The sequence below is a fragment of the Pagrus major genome, chromosome 8, assembly GCF_040436345.1.
Source record: "Pagrus major chromosome 8, Pma_NU_1.0".
Classification (NCBI taxonomy): domain Eukaryota; kingdom Metazoa; phylum Chordata; class Actinopteri; order Spariformes; family Sparidae; genus Pagrus; species Pagrus major.
Genome location: NC_133222.1, coordinates 33,988,888 through 34,008,180, shown reverse-complemented (window position 1 = coordinate 34,008,180; position 19,293 = coordinate 33,988,888). Strand labels below are relative to the sequence as shown.

Genomic DNA, 19,293 nt, shown 5'->3' with positions numbered 1-19,293 from the left:
AAAACCAAACATGAGTACAGACATAATATAACCAGCAAATGACAGTAAAAAATCATCAAGACAACAAACAAAATTAAAAATTACATCGATAAGTCACTATCACAATCACTATCACAATGACAAGTAAATACACATAACAAGACAAAACCTCGGGCCAACATCTCATCTTCCCATCCTCAATACAGGAAGACTAAACAGGGCTACAATCAAGCTGGTGTAAGGGGAGGTTTCCCATGTAATCTGAAAAGGGTTGCCATATCTTGTCAAATGTTTTACTCTTATTCATAAACCAACAGGTTCTTTTCTCTGGGGGTACATGTATGAGCTATTCATTTCAGAAACACACACTCCAATGAGGTACTCAAAACTGTTTCTGTGGTAGTTCCCGCTACAAAAGATGTCTCCAGGACCACACACACACACATACACAAGGTGAAAACATACCTAGCAAAGGCTGCAGGTCATGGCAGGTCATGGCAGGTAATAAAATCAGTCTTTATTAATGTAGTTTTATGGATATATTTCTCTTTGATTGTTTTCAAACTTCCAAATGTGTTTGTGGCAGACGCATGCATGCATCAGTGCTGAGTAGTTAGTGTTACAGAGAGACTAAGTACATTTTCAGGTTTTTAAAAACACATTTAATTTGCTCCAGTGAGTTTGTTCCGAGCCTTTTTCCCACCACTGCATCCGGCTGCTTTTTGATGCTTAACTCTCAAGGTACTGGTCCCCTGGAAGGAATAAATCAAGTTGACAGTAAAAATTATGAAACCAGCTCCATTTTCTTTTTGTGTGTGAAAAACTCTGTTAAATATATCACCACGGGGCATTTTCCAGACAAAATGAAGTTTCTTGTGGAGTAACTGGAGTTGTGAGGGCCTACGGGACTGTACCTGTAACTAAGATATACACATAAATAACTTCTATAGTCTCTCTGTATTGATTGTGCCCTTTCCCCCAAATTATATCTTAATGGAAGCGTCTTGGTCAAATCCCCAAAGCAGCAATTTTGAACTTACACCATCTTTCATTCTGCTCTGTCTTGGGGACAGAAGGGTAAAGTAAATAAACTGTGAACAGTCTCACCCGGGCACATTTTGATTTCTAGCTTCTAGCCCAGCAACTTTCTCTCCATCCAGTAGCTCATAATGTTATAAATCTTTCCCTTCGTCCATTGGCATGTCCATGAAGGTGTCGGTGTGTTTTTGTTCTTCGTTTACCTCGAAGAAATCACTCATTTGTGCAGTGACCTTGCAAATGACAGTGCACTGTCATTCAGGTGGTTCAGCATTAAAACCACGTGGCAGGATTTGATTCACATTCTGCTGTGAGTCGCTAAAGTCAACGCTCGGGACTGACACTGCTTCAGCTCTGCATTTCAATCAATCATGTGAAGCTGCCTGCTTTTTCTCTAGTTTGGTTTCCTTGGTTGTTTGTCCTATTGTTTGACAAAAACAATCTCAAGTCAATCCTAGATTTCTCTGGAGCTTTGGAGAAATGTTTGATTGAGAGTTTTGAGATGAATTTTGAATGTCTGATCTGTTGCAGGCTCATTAGCACTTATGATTGCATCCAAACTACGCTTCCATGCCTCAAAAGAAAAGCATGAAAGCAGTTTTTGTTTTTTTTTTATCTTGGGGATGTTTGACAAAAACAATCCCGCCACAGGCTGCACTCAGGAGCTGTATCGTACGTGTGGTGCTTTACAGAACAGCCCTGTCTCTATCAAATCCCATTAAAGGAGCATGATGTAGTTTTGGAGAAGAACACATTGGGAGTGAGATGGTTCATCCATACCCTGCCAGCAGCAACAGCCTCTCATGAGCCAGAGGCAACTTCCCCCTCCATGTTGGAGGATTGAATACAGCAGATGATGTCTCTACTAGCATCAGGCCTGACAGCTCACTCCTGTGAGTCCACTGAGGGACCTTTACCGTGCTAAACACAGGTGCTGAACATTACTTGCATTTTTCTGTGTTCATGCTCTCCTCTTAAAACGTTTTGTCATCTTGAGCCAGAGCAGCTTCTTCTTCTGTTTTAGTGTTAATGTATCAGTTTATTTCCTGCTGTGCTTCAGTGCCAGAGGCTCTGTTGTCTTTCAGCCAAAGATATACTTTCTCCTGCATCTCTCCATCCGGTCCAGCATATTCTGTTTGTGTGTGTGTGTGACTTCTCAGGGTTCTGCTGTCAAAACATCTAATGTGACATGATCATACAACTTTGACAAATTTGACAAACAACTCTCTGCTTTCCTCTCACTTCCGCCGGCCTTGGCAGCTCGTTGACAGCACTTACCTTTCTCGAGTCGATTCTTAGCCACCGTGCTGTCAGCGGGTGTCAGATTCGGGGCACGTCGTGCTGACACAACGTGCCCTCCTCAGCCTTCAGCTCAACGTTCTCTCCCTGCATGTGCTCAGGATGTGTTTCTCATCATCACCGTTTGACTGCTTCAATGTTGCAGCATCGTCTGGAATCAACACGTCACCTGCAATTACATACAAGTGTGTCATGTGAGCCCTCCGGCGCTTCTGTCAACTCCCTTTGATGAATCTCAGGTGCAAAGCTGATTCCCAGAGGGCACCGTAAAGCACAATAATCTGCCAGGCAGTGTGGTGACGGTGATTAGATCTTGATTTCTCTGCTAATTTAACATGCCAAAAACAATATTTAACATCACAGAGTGTGAGCACTTGGCTTTTGACAGATCAGAGAGGATGTCACCAGTAGTGGAGGGGAAGGTGGGAGGCTTCAGACACATATCCACATATCAAATACCTGGGATATAGTTTGTTCTCTGTGTAGAAAGTCAGTCCAGAGAGTTGAAGATCTCTATAGAGCCCCAGATGTCTCAAAAGATTTATGTATTTTTATCTTGTGCAAAGTTTTACATACATTTTTCAAGACTTTAGCGCCACTGTAGATATTTAATCTGAATTCTGCCCAGTTTTCTTTTCCTTTGGTCATAACCCTGTCTGTGACTCTTTAGTTTCCTATTTTAATCAGCGTTATGGCCACATTTGCTTTCCTGCCAGGTTTTGCAGCTTTGGTCCACCACTAATTTCGCGCATGTACAGTTCCTGTTCCTCAGGGTTTCTGAGGCCTGGTCCTCATGCACTCAGGTACTTTTGAAAACAGAGTTTTAAAACAACAACAATCTACAATGAAAAGAGCATTTTAACATCATTTCAGAAATAATCTCCGTCCATAATAACACACCTGAACAAGCAATTAATATGACTGTTCACACACACTGGACATGTGGTGTAAACAGAAAGTAGCTTCAGTACACTCAGTGGTTGATCGCTTTGATGTTTAGTTGTACAGTTTAACATTTACCAGCTCTTTACTTACTTTTACTTTCTATAGTATATGTTGCTGAAAATATAAAAATGATGAGAATATGATGTTTTTGTCTCCGTTTTCCATCATTGTATTAATAAATAAAATACAATAACATCCATTTCATCAGTGTACAAACTCGAATACTCCTCAATATCAGAACGCATACTCCTAGTTCACATTTGCCAGTGATGCTACATACACTAGTTAGGACTAACGTGTAAAATCTCCTACTGTTGTCCAGAAATATACCTTGAAAACAAAGTTGAGTCTGAGTATTTTCGTCTTGGAAGGAGTTTATAAAGGTCAATTTTCAGTGACCTAAAATGCTGTTTACGTGTGTATGAAAGGCCAAAACGTAGAAAAACCTTCATTTTCAGAAATACCTGTGTACATGTGGACGGGACCTTAATTTGACCTCTTTCTTGCAACTGAGTGCACCTTCCCTTTATACCTCAGAAGCACTTTTTGCCTCTGTGCTGTGTCAGGGTTTGGAAGGAGGCGATATTGCAGCAGCTCAACAGTCTATCTGACATTTCGCTGGATATTTGCCAGTGTATCTATGAAAAGCTTTTTTCTTTTCCCTTATTTCTTCCATTTCTTTATGATATTGTGTTCACATCAATCACCACTGACAGGTGAAGTCAATAACATTGATCGTCTTGTTAGGACAATGTTCTGTTGGAAAACCTCGGGTTTCTGAAATTCATGTACGAGCCAGCAATTTAGAAATACTGAGGTCTGAGGTCTGACAGTTGAATGTTTAACAAACTGTCTGTAAATATGATGTATTTTATTATTATGTTTAAATGCTATGCTGCCAGGATCAAATCTGGTTGGCCTGAAAGTAGTAAAATATAAATATACTTCATATAAGTAAAAGTGTTGAAATCAGTTTGAGTCACAATAGAAGTGCCTCTCTCTCTCACACACACACACACACACACACATGCACACATGAATTCCTGCTCCAGCCTGCTAGGAGACTGTTGAGTATGAATTAAACACTCACACACCTCCCCTCTTGGCAAAAATGAAAAAAAAATTAACCAACAGGCTTTAGACATGATTCTTGCATGGTTTAAGGCAAGTCCAGCAGGGGACCCCTTCTCTATCTGATGGTGTTTAATGTTTTTAGGATCAAGGTTATGAGAACAAAAAAAGGAAGAAAAAGCCGTGTAATCAATCTCCTCATTTAACAGTGTTTTATTGGTGTGTACGTAAAGGCTTTTTAATGTAACTAACAAAACAAAACAACCCTTTTCTTCAGGATCACCTGCAGTCTGAGCACACCACCTCCTCTTTTTTGGGGTATCGTTTTCTTATTTGTACTTGGACCATGTACATTAAGACGATATGATGTGGAGCCATTGTGTTTTCCAGCTAATACAGGCAGTTACAGGTCATCTGCAGGCTTATTTTTGCATTGAAATATTCAAGCGAGAAAAATAAATAAATATTTCAGTGTGTTCAAACTCATATAGATCAATGCCACAAGTACCAATGGGGCTTCTGACTGTTTGGAGAAAAATGCAGACTGTAACCTTTCAAAAGAGCCCCAAACCATGCCTGCTACATGGTTCAACAACAGCTTTGAATTGACTTTGGACTAGACTTGGACGGGCGTTTGAGGATAATTTTCCATACATTTCCAGGTTAAATACCACACAAGCTATCGCATTAAAATGTTTTTTAAGTTGTAAAGAGTAAATCAGCGTTAAATTGAACTGTTATTGTAACAGCAATAATATTTTCTTTTCAGAGGGTTATTCAAGTCGAACAGTTCTAATGGGGAGCATTGCCTTTGTGTTGAAAACATCAGCCTTGAATAAAAAACACAATGTCAGTCCAAAATAGACAGTTGACTTAATCACCATTGCCTGTTGCTCAGTAATTGAAGTGTTTTGTGGATTTAAAAGCACATTTTGTTGCCATTCCTCCACATTTACTGTCATGACACAAGGTCGGTGGTAATGGCGGATTTGGTAATGGGAGTATTTTTCTTCTTGCTTTCGTCACTAAGTGATTGTTGATTGGCTGGATGAGACTAGGCTGTCGATACTAGGCCCCGGTTCTACTTCACTGAGTGAGAAAAGGCAGAGAATTAGTGATTCAAAGTAAATTGGTTCATTTGCCACAAAGGGCAATAGGTAAACTTCTTGTCCTGCTCATCAAAGCACCACAACAAAGTCTATATTGACAGTGCAGTATGGGTTTGTGTGTAGGAGTGGAAACGCATACAGAAAACAAATATTAAAGGATATGTTTACAGAAAAAAGAAAAAGAAAGACAGTTATACAATGCCAACATGACCAAGTATACATTGACAGTTTTTGCTTCCTCACGTCCATACTGGTTCTAAAGCAAACGTAAATGTGCAAAACAGTTTTTTTCTCTGTAGATTCCTAAGCAGTAAATAATTATTTGTGCTGCAGCCAGTTGCCCAGACAGTCTGTTCCTACTCAGCTACAGTGGAGATACAGTAATATAAAGGAGTTTTGTAATAAAAAAAAACTGACCTTGGAAGATATTCACTTGATTTGTTGACATTTTTAATATGTTTTGGAATGTATTTTTGTACAGAAGAAGGACTGTGAAATTAATAATTACTGTAGGAACAAGATCTGCAACTGCCAGTATGAACATGAGGAATTATTACAGCAAGCCAAACCTGTTTCAATGTACATTTGGGCGCATTGGTTTTACACAGACAGACAACTTTTCCTTAAAGGGGTACTTTGTAGTTTTGGAAAAGAAATTGAGACTCGACTTGAGAAATTTAATATTTACAATATTAATGAGGTAATAATACAAACTCAGAATAAACAACTGAATAAACAAGCTGTTCTCAGAGGAAAATAAGGTCCCTGTAAGAACACTGTTTGAAGTGTTTTATCAAATTGTGTTGTCCTTTAAGGTCAGTCAAATTTATTTCCCAAAACTACATAATGCACCTTTAAACCTGAACAAGTCTATTCCATAAGAATTGTAGGAGGCATGGTTATCATAGATCTCTAACAATAAACTGAAAACTAAAACTAGGTAACAGTCCTGCTAATGGATGAAGTACTGTGAGCTGGCCGGTGCTTGGTTTGGGCTCTTCGTCCATTCTGAAACAAGAAACAATAAGGCAGCCAGCTGGTTACAAACAATATCCTATTACAGCTAAACAGTCCACTAAACATGTCTCTAAAAACATTTGAAATCATCTCACACCAAAAAAAATTGCGTGTCCCTCACTCCATAAAGTTGGAGGAAAAAACACGTCATCTGAACACTCAGACCAAAATGTCAAACTCTGCATGCTGCTCAAAAATGACTCAAGATTCTGTATCTGCAGCCTATTTCAGATGTTTTCAAAAACATACTGTAATTGAGTGGACTGTTACAATGTAATATGGGAAAGTTTCTTACAAGGCCACCATGTTAAGAGAGATGGACTCACATGCACTAACATGCAAGCACAGCCAGACTGACTACCTAAACATGAACAGAGAGGCTCAGATGACAACAAGCACAGAGGGAGTGTGACATCATTCTCTGCTCAGGAAACCATTACTGCACTATATCATTTTGATAGAGAATCATCATTTGCTGCTTTATTAATGTTAAAAACATTGTATTAAACCTTTAACTTGAAAAAAATTTAAATAAAAGCTAGATTTTTTTTTAATTATTTTTTTTATTGGATCTTAATACCTATTCTGGACTTCTTTAATCTTGTACCTAACAAATACAACATTTATTTTAATAAAAACAAACTAATACTGAAACTAATAGAAACTAAATGAAAACTAAACATTTTTAACCAATAAAACTAAACTGAAATAAGGAAACACACTCAGGAACTAACTGGAACTAAAACTAATTGAAAACAAAAACTAAAAATGAAATAAAAACTAATGAAAAATACAAACTATAATAACTCTGGTTTGACATGGAATCCAGTGCAGCAGTGGTCCTCCATCATGTGGCCCAACCAACAATACACCAGCTGAAATCAAATAGATGAGTAGGGAGCAGGGGATGTGTTAGTGAAATCCACTGGTGCACTTCAGCTGGAGAAGCAAACCTGAGGACTGTTGGCCCTCCTGCAGCCTTCGGCTTAGAGACATGGCTCAACAGTGTTAAGCCTCTGCCTCCTAGTGGCTACTATATGAAACAGCAGGTCAGGCAGTAACAAAGCAATTCAAGACAACAAATAAAGGCAAATTGAGAAATTGTGTTTAAGAACAAATTTGAATTTATTCTATAATCTGCTTTAGGAAAAATAAAGATTATAGCATTTATGTTCTAATCTGACTCACATACAACTTCATAAATCTTGACAGCGTTTAGACTGAGGGACCAAATTATGCAACTGGGATTAAAAATGCTGCACAAGTGAAGACATTAAAAGAAAAGTCAACTTTTAAATTAGAAGCGTGTAGGTAGCTTCACATTAAATGTTCATTAGCACTGAGATGCAAGGATTTCAACCACACACAGGACAGAAATTTAGCTACAGAATTCTAATCATGGAAATCAAATGTAGATACACTGAGAGAGAATGAAAGATAAGTATTTGAAATGGTGTGAAGTCAGCTTTCCAAACAGCTTAATATTTTATTTTCCATACTGCTGGTCAGAGTTCATGTTGTAATCTTAATTTTGTGGGGGTCTCTAAAATAACTAATGTCAGGGGGATATATATATATATATATATATATATATATATATATATATATATATATATAATATATATATGTATACACACACACATATATATATATAATCAAGGCTAAATTTTCATTAACTTTTTGTCTTAAACCGGCAGAAATGGACTCCCATAACATCCTCCTCCTCTGAACTGCACAAGTGTATTGTGGTCAGGTTTGGTTCTTTAGGAAAACATGTTTCTTTCAGTCTATTTGTATCATTAACATAAATAAATTTCAACTCATTAAATTAAAAATGTATTTTTTGCTATTACAATCATGGTTATTGGTAATGAATAACAACCCCCACAGATGCATTATTTCATGGGAGCTCAGGTCCCTTCCTATGGTAGCTCCCACATAACTTGACCCCTGACTGTTGGTATCAGATCAACATAGAGATCAATACTGATCAACTTTAGGCCAGAAAGTAATTTGCATTAAAAGTCAACATATACACTAGTGGAACAACATTAAAACACCAAGCCTTTATGTCCAAACCAACAATAAATTGCAGCCTAATTAACCAGCAGGGAGACGAAACTCAAAATGTCCGACAGCAAATTAAAATAGCTTTAGACACCACAGGGGGGCAAACAAGCATGATTAAGCCACATAAATCAAATAGCTTGACATTTTTTATGGAATCAGCAGTAGACACACATTAAAGCAACAGAGTGACTGCAGTTTTTACACAGCATATATTGTGCGCACACACACAACAAAATGCGAGGCAATGCAGTGGTTGTCGATGTCCTCATCTGGAGGGTTAGGGAACAGACCCTGTTCACGGCAGACATTCTGACTTGTCAGAGCAGGAAAAGCACGGGGGGAATTTATGACATTAATGATGGCGGCCATCATTAATGTCATAAATTCCCCCCGTGCTTTTCCATTTAGGTGAGCTAGCTCCAGGACTCTGGTATTGCGCATGCTTACTCACCGACTTGACATAATGGGACAATCAGTAGTATGGAGCCACTGTTAATATAATTGGTCACACCTGTGTCTTTTCTGCTTTAAGAAGTCTGCTGTGAAAAGAGTCAAGTGTAAGCTATAGGAGCTCTGCTGGGAATTACATGAAGTCACAAACTCTCTGTGCTAATATAAATGATCAGCATCAGTTTGTGCGGTCCAGCCAATGTCTAATCAATCAACTTAAGTCAGAACAACTGTGTGGGTGGAGCATGTGTCGGGGCTCCAGCTTTATTATCACCTTAATGGTATTATAACTGTCAATGTTCTTAACTTCTGGAGTAATAACCTTTTCACTGTGTACTTCAAGAGAGGACTTGGAGTATTTTCAATGTAAATAAGCAGTCTAGGTTGTCATGGTATGATGCTGCACTCCAAATTTTCGTCTTCCTACTAGACACCACTTGAGCTCAGGATCCCTACTTGTAAACTCCGGTCACATCCATCCACCCAGACTTCACAAGGGAGCAGTAGTCTGACGTCACACAACAGTGGCATCACCCAGTGTATTTGTAGACTAGAGGGTTTGTATTAGGCGAGTGAATTAAATGTTTAGATATGTTTCCAGGTATAAAAGTGCAGTAAAATAAAATGTTTAATGGTGTCTGTTATCTCTTGTGTTGTTTTTCCTCTGTTTCAGTTATAATGCACTGAGGCTGCGCTGCTTTGTTTTGTCTGTAATGAGACATCATTTTGTAATGTTCGCCAGGTTTTTTGTTCACTTTTGGTTTCCTCCACCTGGAACGCTTTGAGGTCGCCAAATTTTGAAGTTTCAATTAAAAAATTCCAACCTCCGACGTTGACTGGAACGCAGCACAATGGTGCGTTTGACTGTACTCGGAACCCAATAAAAACGACCTTCTGACGTGGAAAAGTGCAAAAAAACAGCCATCCAAGTCAGAATTCCAAGTTGGACACTCGGGCAAGATCTGCGTTCTGACTAACAGAACAGACAGACTGAATAAAAGAGAGAGGGCAAGACAAGGACTTAAAGACACAAGGGGTGATTAACTGTTGGGATATGGGTGAGCACAGAAAAGGGCAGGAAAACAGACAAAGGGAGGAAATGAAAAGAAAAACATGACACATAAGGACAGATCTTCAAAATAAAACAGGAAATAACGAAACCAAAAAACTAGTCTTTGTGCTTAGCTAGTGTAAATGCTTTTCTCCACTGTACTGAGCTCTGTAACCCTCATATTCAGAAAGAAAGAAATAATCAGATTTTCCAGAAATGCTGAACTTTTCCTTTAGGGCATTTCACTTTCCATCAGCCGGTCAGGTTGATAATAATTTGGTCATGATGGTCCAGTGAACACCCCGATAACTTATCTGCTGAGAACAGAACTTTGTTCTCCTGGTTGTTTCTTCTTCATTACTCTACAACACACACCTCTTTGTGCTGCACTAAATTTAATAAGTCTGAAGTGTCCCTCTCTCAGACAGGTGTCCCATACCATGTTATTTTCCTCTGTGAGTTTTCCTGCCCTCCCCGCCTCTACGAAAGGATGCTTGAAATTAGAAAGTTTGAAAAGCCTTTAATTCTGCAGCCCTCCAGTTCACACACGGCCAACCTGATTACCCATTCAGTGTGAAATGACATTCTGAAAGAGCCTGAGCTCTGACAGGTGGCTCTTTGTCATCATTATTCCAGCGTAACACCCACTCAGTCCTGCTCACTGCGCTACGTTGCTGTCTGCGACAACTCTGAGCATACATAAAGGCACGAGTACTGGAGAACGCGCACACACACACACACAGGATTGTTTAAATCAACAAAGCGAGCGTGAGGATGAGGTACTAATCAGTGGAGCAATTAGCAGGGGAGTCAATAAGTGCTTTTTCAGAAATATGTCAACAAACCTAAACAGAAACCACACAACAGCAGACGATCGCAGACGCAGCACGAGGCACCTGAAAATGAAACGAAATGAGGTATTGACTGGTTGTCACAGAGGCAAACAACATCATTCATCCACAGCAGGATGACACAAAGCACAGAGGAATCAATCAAGAGGAGAAGGAGATGAGAATACAGAAAGGTAGAGCAAAGGCCAAACAATGACTGTTAGGCATCGGTAAACTAAGCCTTTACTAATGGGGAGATAAGGTGAGCAACACAAAGAGCTAAACTACGTTGGCTTAAGGTTGGAATTAGCTTCTTTACACCTTTACTTAGTCTCTGTTGAGGTTTAAATGAACAAATTGATGCATTTTTCAAGCTTTGCTACACCTGTGCGGATCCATTATCTTTATATGGAGGCCTAATTCTGCCAAAAAAAACATTGATTTATCGGTGAACTATCCCTTTACACTTTCATAATTTGTCTTAATAATCCAAATTTTGACTTCCTGTACTGTTGTAGCTCATAATTTAAGCCTGTCTCCCACATAGTGCATACAAATCCAAATAGTATCCAAACCAGTTGGGACACTGTTTAAAACATTGATAACAACAGAATATAGTCATTTTTAAACAAACTGTGTTTAGTCACACAGTGTTCCTGAGCCCATGTAGTAATTTCCTTTATACAGTCACATGTTTCACAAAGTGGTGAACTTCGTCCCATCCTTGCTTGTGAACGACTGAGCCTTTTCCCTTTTCATACACATTATTGATTGATTAGGTGTTTTTTGGAGCATTTCACAACTTTCACAGTCTTGTGTTGCTCCTGTCCCAACTTGTTTGAAATGTCTTGCTGCCATCAAATTCAGATCCAAACAAAACAAAACCAAACATTAGCGGATCGCCCAAGTGCCATCATTCCACACACTATGTGGGCTGGATGAACGTGTCTGGTACAATTTTGCTAATAAGCAAACCAATAAAAGTATTTACAAAAATCAGTGAAGTTGATGAGGTAAATCATTAATCATATGGTCTTTTGTAATGTTCTGAACTAAGTTTATGTCAAAAAGAAATGATCACATTTCATTTTATTCATATTTTACACAAAGTACCAACTTTTTTAGAATCGAGGTTGCACAGCCAATACCAAGTACGTTGCCAGATCACATTATGCTGCCATGCTGCATTTGTTTTCAACATAATGAGGAAAGCAATGTTAAATAATAAGTCTGGGAAGTCGTAAAGTATTCATTGTCACAGTCTGCTCATCTCCTATCTACTGGTATCATCCCACTCACCTGTCTCTGCTCCATTCTGCCAGTCAGCCACACCTCCTCGTCAGGCCAACTCTCCACACCTGTGACAGCCCTGGCTGCATTTAAGCCTGCTCCTGTCTCTGCTTTAGTGCCAGATTGTTCTTGTGTCATGCCTGACTTTCCAGCGTTTTTCCCCGGACTGATCACCTGTTGCCAACCTCGTCTCTGCCCTGGATATTGCCTCAGCCTTCTGTCTTCGACCACGAGTTTCGCCTATCCCCTCCTGGTTACACACCTGCTCGGCTCTGCGGCTACACAGCCCACCACTGGACCTGTCTGCCTGCTAGGTAATCCACCTGTTGCTGGCTTTGCCTTCAGTCAGCGACGCCAGGCTCACTCCTTCTCAGATCTCGCAGATCACTGTGAGCCAAGACTTTTCTCCCCGTCACTGTATAAACTGTTTAAGACTCCAGTGATAAATAAAGGTCATTACCGACTGATATCCCGTCTGCCTGTGCTGCTTTTGGGTCCTCACCACACCCGTGACATTCATAAGATTAGCTAATCTTTTATTAGTAGTACAACGGGAACATTTGCATTGTTACAGCAGCAAAGTGGACTGCAAAAATAGAGAGCATCAATAAAAAAACAGTAAAACATAAATAGAAAATATACTGAATGTATCAGTAAAATGTTCACAATGTATTTAATTGCTCTGATAATGACAACATTCCAACTTAGTCTGTCCTGTTTTTGATTTAGTTTGTAGTACTTTTGTTTTCATCATGCATCATATTTGATTTTTTTTTTTCTCAATTCTTTAATTTCACTCAACACTTTAATAAGAGACAGTGTAAGTGGTGTGAGGAATTGCAATGAGGATGGTCATGTCTATTAAAATACATTTGTTGTTTCTCTATTTGTTAATTCCATATCCAGAGTAGTCTATGCTTTAGGTTTCACCTGCAGCTACGCAGATGATGCTGCGCTTGTAAAATTCAATCTCATTAATCAGGCAGGAAGTCATTCCTACATGCCGCCTCGCACCCTCGGGAGTAAATAAACAGACAAATAAAAAAAGTCAAAACAAGCAAGTGAACACCTTGAGGAGATCTATCATCATTAGGACAGAATTCTAGGTCTTCAGCTCATTGCATGACCAAGGCCGGGGTTCAATCTTTAATGCTCCACTGGCTCGTCTAGTTGTGACTGGTGTACCAAACGCAGGCTGTTAGACCAGTGTGCATGCAAATGTGGTTTTATAACATCTGAAGGCATGGCTGGTAGCTTCTGAAGGTTTGACTTTATTTTCTCCTACAGCACGAGCGGTGCATGCAAACCGGTCACTCTGAAACACTATGTGAAAAGAATTGAAATAATGTTTTCCACATTCAGCAAACGAGGTTGAATCAAAACAACGAGTGAGGTGGACGGTGTGTTGAGGCGATTATTCTCTCTGTTCACTCTTCATTCAAAAATACCAGCAGTGATCATTTTATTCATATACTCTCAACTCTATTTTTTTTCTCCACCATGTTACTTTTTTTTTTCTGTAAAAGGGTAAGGTACCATCAGCTGTGAACCATATACAGTGTTAGTATTCACTTTTTTCTTTACATTACAGTAATTCAGTTCTAGATACACAAATAAAAATCACCAATCAATTTTTGGTTAAGAAGTTTTATTGTCACTCTTGTTTACATTCTAACACTACGTTTCCAATTTGAGTGCACACATTTTGGTTAACATTTAATGGTCTTTAGTGGTTTATCAGAGCAGTTCTGAATTGTTGCGCTCTACTGAGTACCATTGTAGTTATATCTTTATTTCTCTGTGTCTGTACACACTGCTGCTGTGTCGTCTGCCCAGAAGGGGAGCTGGAGTTTAAGGGAACCTTTAATGCTGAAGGAACCAAGGGCAACTCTGAACTACAAAAGACTTAAACAATGGTTTTGGTATGTGTTAGTGATGACAGTAGCATTTTCAGTCTTTACAGTTTCTTTTGTTTACTTGTACCTTGTCATTATTATTGGTTGCTGGGTTTATTTAGGGTCTTTTACATTGTATGGAGTTGTCTATGTGTTTTAAACATGTTGCAATTCTGCTTTTTAAATTGATTGAATGTTGAAGATTAACCAATTGTGTCCCTGCCTTTGCTGCTTGGTCCCTATACATAGCTTACCTGTGGAGGGGAGAGTCAGTGTGCATCTGCTGTGGAAGAAATCAGTCTCTCTTTTTTTCCAGCACAAACAAAATACAGAACACCAGGTGCAATGCTCATGTATAATGTATTCTCAAATCGAATCATGGCTAATAAAAGTTGCACAGGATTAAAAATTTTAACTTTTTCTTTTCATTGTACTTTTATTGACCAAGTTTAGATAATATGCATAAGTAAAGGGGTTCAAATCAGGCAGTCAGGCTGAAAAATGATCTGCTGTAATGCAGCATTTCATCAGGATGATCAATTCCTTACATGTATTCACATTGATCAAATCCTCTCCAGGAGACAGATAAGAACTCTGCTGAGGCAATCACACGTCAAGTGATCACACCTGTGTGAAGCAAAGTGTGTGTCTGTGTCTGTCCTCTTGGCTGCCTCGTTAAATATGGAGGATTGGTAACACCTGAGGCCTCCTGGGATTTGGAAAACAAACTGATTGTTTTCAGTTGGTTGCCTGTTTATTTTTTAAGTTGTAAAACAGCACACCCCGCACGCCTGGCTCTCTTTCTGAATCTTAAATCCGTTTGGCTGGAGCAACAGGTGTGTTGTTAAATTTAAAGAGTATCTCCCTCCAGAGAGACTAGACCTGACAGGAGAGCTCTGCTTGCACAGTTCAGCTCAGCCACAGTAGCTGGATGGTTTGCTGGCACAGACTGTGAGGCAGCTGCAGCAGTCATGGCTGCTGGGTTTCTAATTACAAGGTAACTCATTTCAGTGCTAAACACAATTCTTATAATGACGTTCTTGATGCTTCAAGTCAGTTTTATGTAACTTTTTCATGTTTGTTCTGTCTTGACTGTAATAAATATTTGATATTAAGTGTTGAGTTTTCTATTGTTTTACAGATTGTTTGTGGTTTTCTTGTTGAGTGAGCTGGACTACTCTTCAGCTTTTCCAAGAGGTGAGACTGAAACACACTTTTTTTCAACATGGAGTTGAAGTTTTCTGCTCTCAGCAGCCAATCTTGGTGAAGTGTATGGATTGTCTGCAAAATACTCAAGCAGGTGTCTTGTGTCGAACAGGTTAAATTTCACCACTGAACATCCTATATGCTGTCAAAAACAAGGAAATGCTACTAAAATATTTTTTAAAATATGCTTATAGGTAAGATTTTTTTTAAAAAAATGCATAAATAATGGTCTTGATCCATTATGTAAGGCTTTCAATCCAATTAATTACAATCGCCAGGTTAAAGTCAAGCAGGCAGTTGGTACTCAACTTACCTTTGCTTCTAAACATAACTACAGCCAGTTTAAAATGTCCCTTGGTTACAGACAAAATCAAGAGACTATATCACATTCTTCATCTCCCACTGTTGCTGCATCCCAGTGAACTTCCATTTTCTTTTTTTTATTATTTATCTCAACATTGAAGCTGCTGCCAAGAACAAATGTGATGGATCATGGAGGGGAAGAGCTTGCTGCTGAGTTGGGTATTAGGCTTTGCAGTAGGCAAAAATACGGGACCAGGTCATAGAGGTGCACAAATGTGAGAATAAATGTTGGGAAAAAACCAAAACGGCTATATTCAGATTGCAAATTGATATGACACACAAGGACAAACTTGTTAGAAGAGGTGCACAAACTCAAATCATCACATTTCTCAGTGTTAACAACCTCATAAATAATAGAAAAATTGACCTCCTGTGCTTTGTCAAGAGATAAAGTGAGAGGATTTGCAGATCGTGCTTAAAGCTGTGATATTTACTACTTTCATTACAACTCTTCAGTTGCTCTCAGCTCAGTGAAGTTTTTTGGCACCTTTCAGATTATTTTACAGCCTGCTATTTTTATGTTTTAATTCATGCTCACTGGCCTTGCTTCCAGATGCAGCAATTGTTTTTTTTGTTTTTTTAGCAAAATGGCTCTACAACTTAGAATGCCACCTTCCCAGAGCCAAAATAAAAGTTAAAGTTAGCGGAAGCCTACAAGGAGCAGTCTCCATGCTAACAACTGTGGTGAAATTCACTATAGGTAACATTAGGCTTATTACTTTTTCTTTCTTTTTTTTTTTTTTTACTTTCAGTTAATATTAACATGTTTTACTATCTGTTTTCTCATAGGCAGAAGTTATGTACATCCTGAAGCATGGCAAGGTCTAAGGAGGACACAAGAAGGATATGGCTATGGGAATCGTCGGCCTCTTCAGTACATCCAGGCTCTGAGGCAGACTCACAGTAAGCTACAGCCCAATGTCCGTGATCAGGTTCAGGTCAGATCCTGGCGAAAGCCTCAGGAAAATTCTTTGAATGTCCGTAGCCATGCCCAGATACAAAATCAACCCATCCCTTACCACCAAACCCAGAGCCAGTATGAGCCATGGTCTGCTGTTGCCACCAAGTGGACACATGAAATGTCCCCATCTGAGCATCCACCACAGAGAAACCATCCACTGTCCACACCCAGAGCATTTGAATTCAGCCTGAAAGTTCCTTTTGCTGAAGAGCTGGGCCAAAACAAAGGAACCCCTTGGACAATTAAAGGCTCTGATTTGAACAGTGGTGGGAGTGATGTTGCTGATCAGTATTCTCAACTATACAGGCCAACCGGTGTTCAGATCTACAGTGCTTTTAATAGTCCTCCTGGTCCAGAAAGTTTTTCGGGCAAAGGCTCCACAAATTACCCAACTGCAGATAAAACTGCACATGAAGTTTCCAAGCTGAGGTTTCAGTTGAGTTTATCTGTTCCAATTCCTCCCAATACCCCATCTCCAAAACCCTCCAGCAGCAATGGTGGCCATCTTGCAAATCTACAAAGACCTGGAAGAGTTGGGTTTGATCCAAATAGTTACATGGAGCTAGCAAAACCCCAATCCAGTTCAACCCAGAGTGCATCAGAGAGGATTTTCTTAAATCCTTCGGGTACTGTGCAGCTACAAACACAACACCAGACTCATGAGCCGATTCAAACCGAGTATACTGATAACACAATGATTCGCTTTTCACCTGCACATGCAAGCCAGCATACCACTTCTACAGTACAAATCAGCCAGGGTCAAGACCCCACCAAACAGAGTCTGGTATATCCAGAGCCTCCAGCTCAATGTCTGCCAGCCCCACAGTATCCTCCTCTACAACGTGCTGATGTTTACAGTGGCTACTACAACACCCATACAAGCCCTTTGAGTAATGGCAATAGAAAAGGTCAAAGTGGACAACCAGTTTCACCTGACCCAACAAATGTCCATCTTTCGTTGACTCCGGCCCAGTATGAACAAGTTCCAAGTGGACATTACAGTGCTGGTCAGATCAAGCCCAGTGCCATCAACTATGGTCAACATCAAACCTGGCAGCCAGCTGGTGCTCCCCTTACCTTTGCTTCTGAACAGTCTGATGTCCAGGTAAAACCATCCTTTGGTCAGAATGTAGAAACTTTACCTGATCTGAGTCCAGGACACCCTTCATGTCCCACTGCTGCTCCATCCCAATATGAACGTCCCTCATTCCATCAAGTTGCCACCCCTAATTATTATGGAACAGACAATCCGGTGCAGATGGGGCCAGCAGATTTTACGTTCTCTTCTCCTTATCAATACAGCAGAGACCTGAGTGGACAAGATGCATTGCCTGATCATCAAACTGCTGTTGACCCTTCATCAAATTTGGGTCTCTCAACTGATTATCAAACCCAGATAAGACTCCCCTCACAGTACCCTGGCAGAGGGAAAGTGGATGGAAAACCCCAATATGCAAAACTTTATATTGATGATACAGATGTCACAGATGTACAGCCCAACTATTCTGCAGCTACACCTGCACACTATGGTGATTTCCCTGGTACATATTGAGTAAAACATGGCAGCAACCCCCAAAGCTTTGGTTTCACTGAATCAAGACTTGACTTTACTTGTGAAAGCTACCCAACCAACAAACCTTTGCTTTACAGCCGTGTCCTACACCAAAAACAACTCATAGTATGGAAGGTGAAGGAAATCCAATATGCATCTAATTCTCAAATATAGAACTCCAGTACTGTTCCTGGACAAGTCAACTATGCCACACATGGGAAGCGGTTAGTTGGAGCAACAACAATTGTCAGAACAAAACCTCCCAGTTATGACCAATATCCATTGGCCGGACGAATCTACAGCAGCTTCTGTCTCTGTTTATGGGAAACCGTTGGTCTAACACATAGTGCCATAAGAGTTTGACTGTAATGACTGAGACCACAACTATTCTCATCAAGAATCACAACATGCCTCTTTTGTAAAGTTGGGCTCAAACGGAGCCCTAGCCTACCATCTGTTACTCCCAATCAGTATTGCGAGATTGTCTTTTGAATTGACTTCAACTATCAACTATTGTCCATCTCCACTCCAAAAAGCAGGCTGTGTCTGGCATCAGCATTCCTCCACACCCTGAAACCTCCTTCTTCCTGGCTTTAGCAGGCCTGTCTCAGCAGCCAACATACCTGAGTTTTTTTTCAGGTGTGTCTGTGGAAAGCACCATGGAGGATACCACTGTGGTGTTTGCTCAAGGGAAAGAAACTCCATAGCCCAGGATATGCATTCTAGATGGTGCAAATCACTTTCCTGAGTATCTGCTATGGTATCAGTGGATGCACAGCAACCCTTGATGCCTTCTGTGAAATGCAGACCAGCCATAAGGAAAGGGAGCACATGTGAGTTATACTCATCAGCCTGATTTTAATGTTCTAGTTTAATGTGGAAACATTTAATATATCCACTTCTTTATATCTCTCATGGTGCCTAACTAATTTAAACTTGTTCTTTTTCTTTTTTTAGTCTGGAGTGAAGCAGTGCAAGGAGGGTAATCTCCAGCCCACTTGTTTCCATTAGTGTCCAAGCTCTATCCTGTGCTTAAATTCTCTAAATTGCTGCTCTACTTCTGTCAGGGTGTTTGAAGAAATGGTTCAACATTTTGGGAAATAAATAATACATATTCCCATTTTTGTATGTGATTTTAAAAAAAAAAAATAAAAAAAAAAATCCACA

The 19,293-nt window shown here is 39.7% G+C and overlaps 1 protein-coding gene across 1 annotated transcript; it reads left to right on the top strand.

The window, feature by feature from the left end:
- The first annotated feature begins 14,758 nt into the window (after positions 1–14,758).
- Positions 14,759–19,293, top strand: LOC141000640 (uncharacterized). Its single transcript, XM_073471409.1, has 4 exons — positions 14,759–15,041; positions 15,186–15,241; positions 16,403–18,959; positions 19,084–19,293. The coding sequence occupies exons 1-3, from the start codon at positions 15,016–15,018 to the stop codon at positions 18,124–18,126; spliced, it is 1,806 nt and encodes a 601-aa protein (XP_073327510.1). The 5' UTR covers positions 14,759–15,015; the 3' UTR covers positions 18,127–18,959; positions 19,084–19,293.

What these genes read in the sequence shown, in the direction of transcription:
- LOC141000640 (XM_073471409.1), top strand. Translation starts at nt 15,016, where the DNA reads ATGGCTGCTGGGTTTCTAATTACAAG. An exon ending in GCTGGGTTTCTAATTACAAG is followed by an intron (nt 15,042 to 15,185) that starts GTAACTCATTTC and finishes ATTGTTTTACAG; the next exon opens with ATTGTTTGTGGTTTTCTTGT. An exon ending in CTCTTCAGCTTTTCCAAGAG is followed by an intron (nt 15,242 to 16,402) that starts GTGAGACTGAAA and finishes GTTTTCTCATAG; the next exon opens with GCAGAAGTTATGTACATCCT.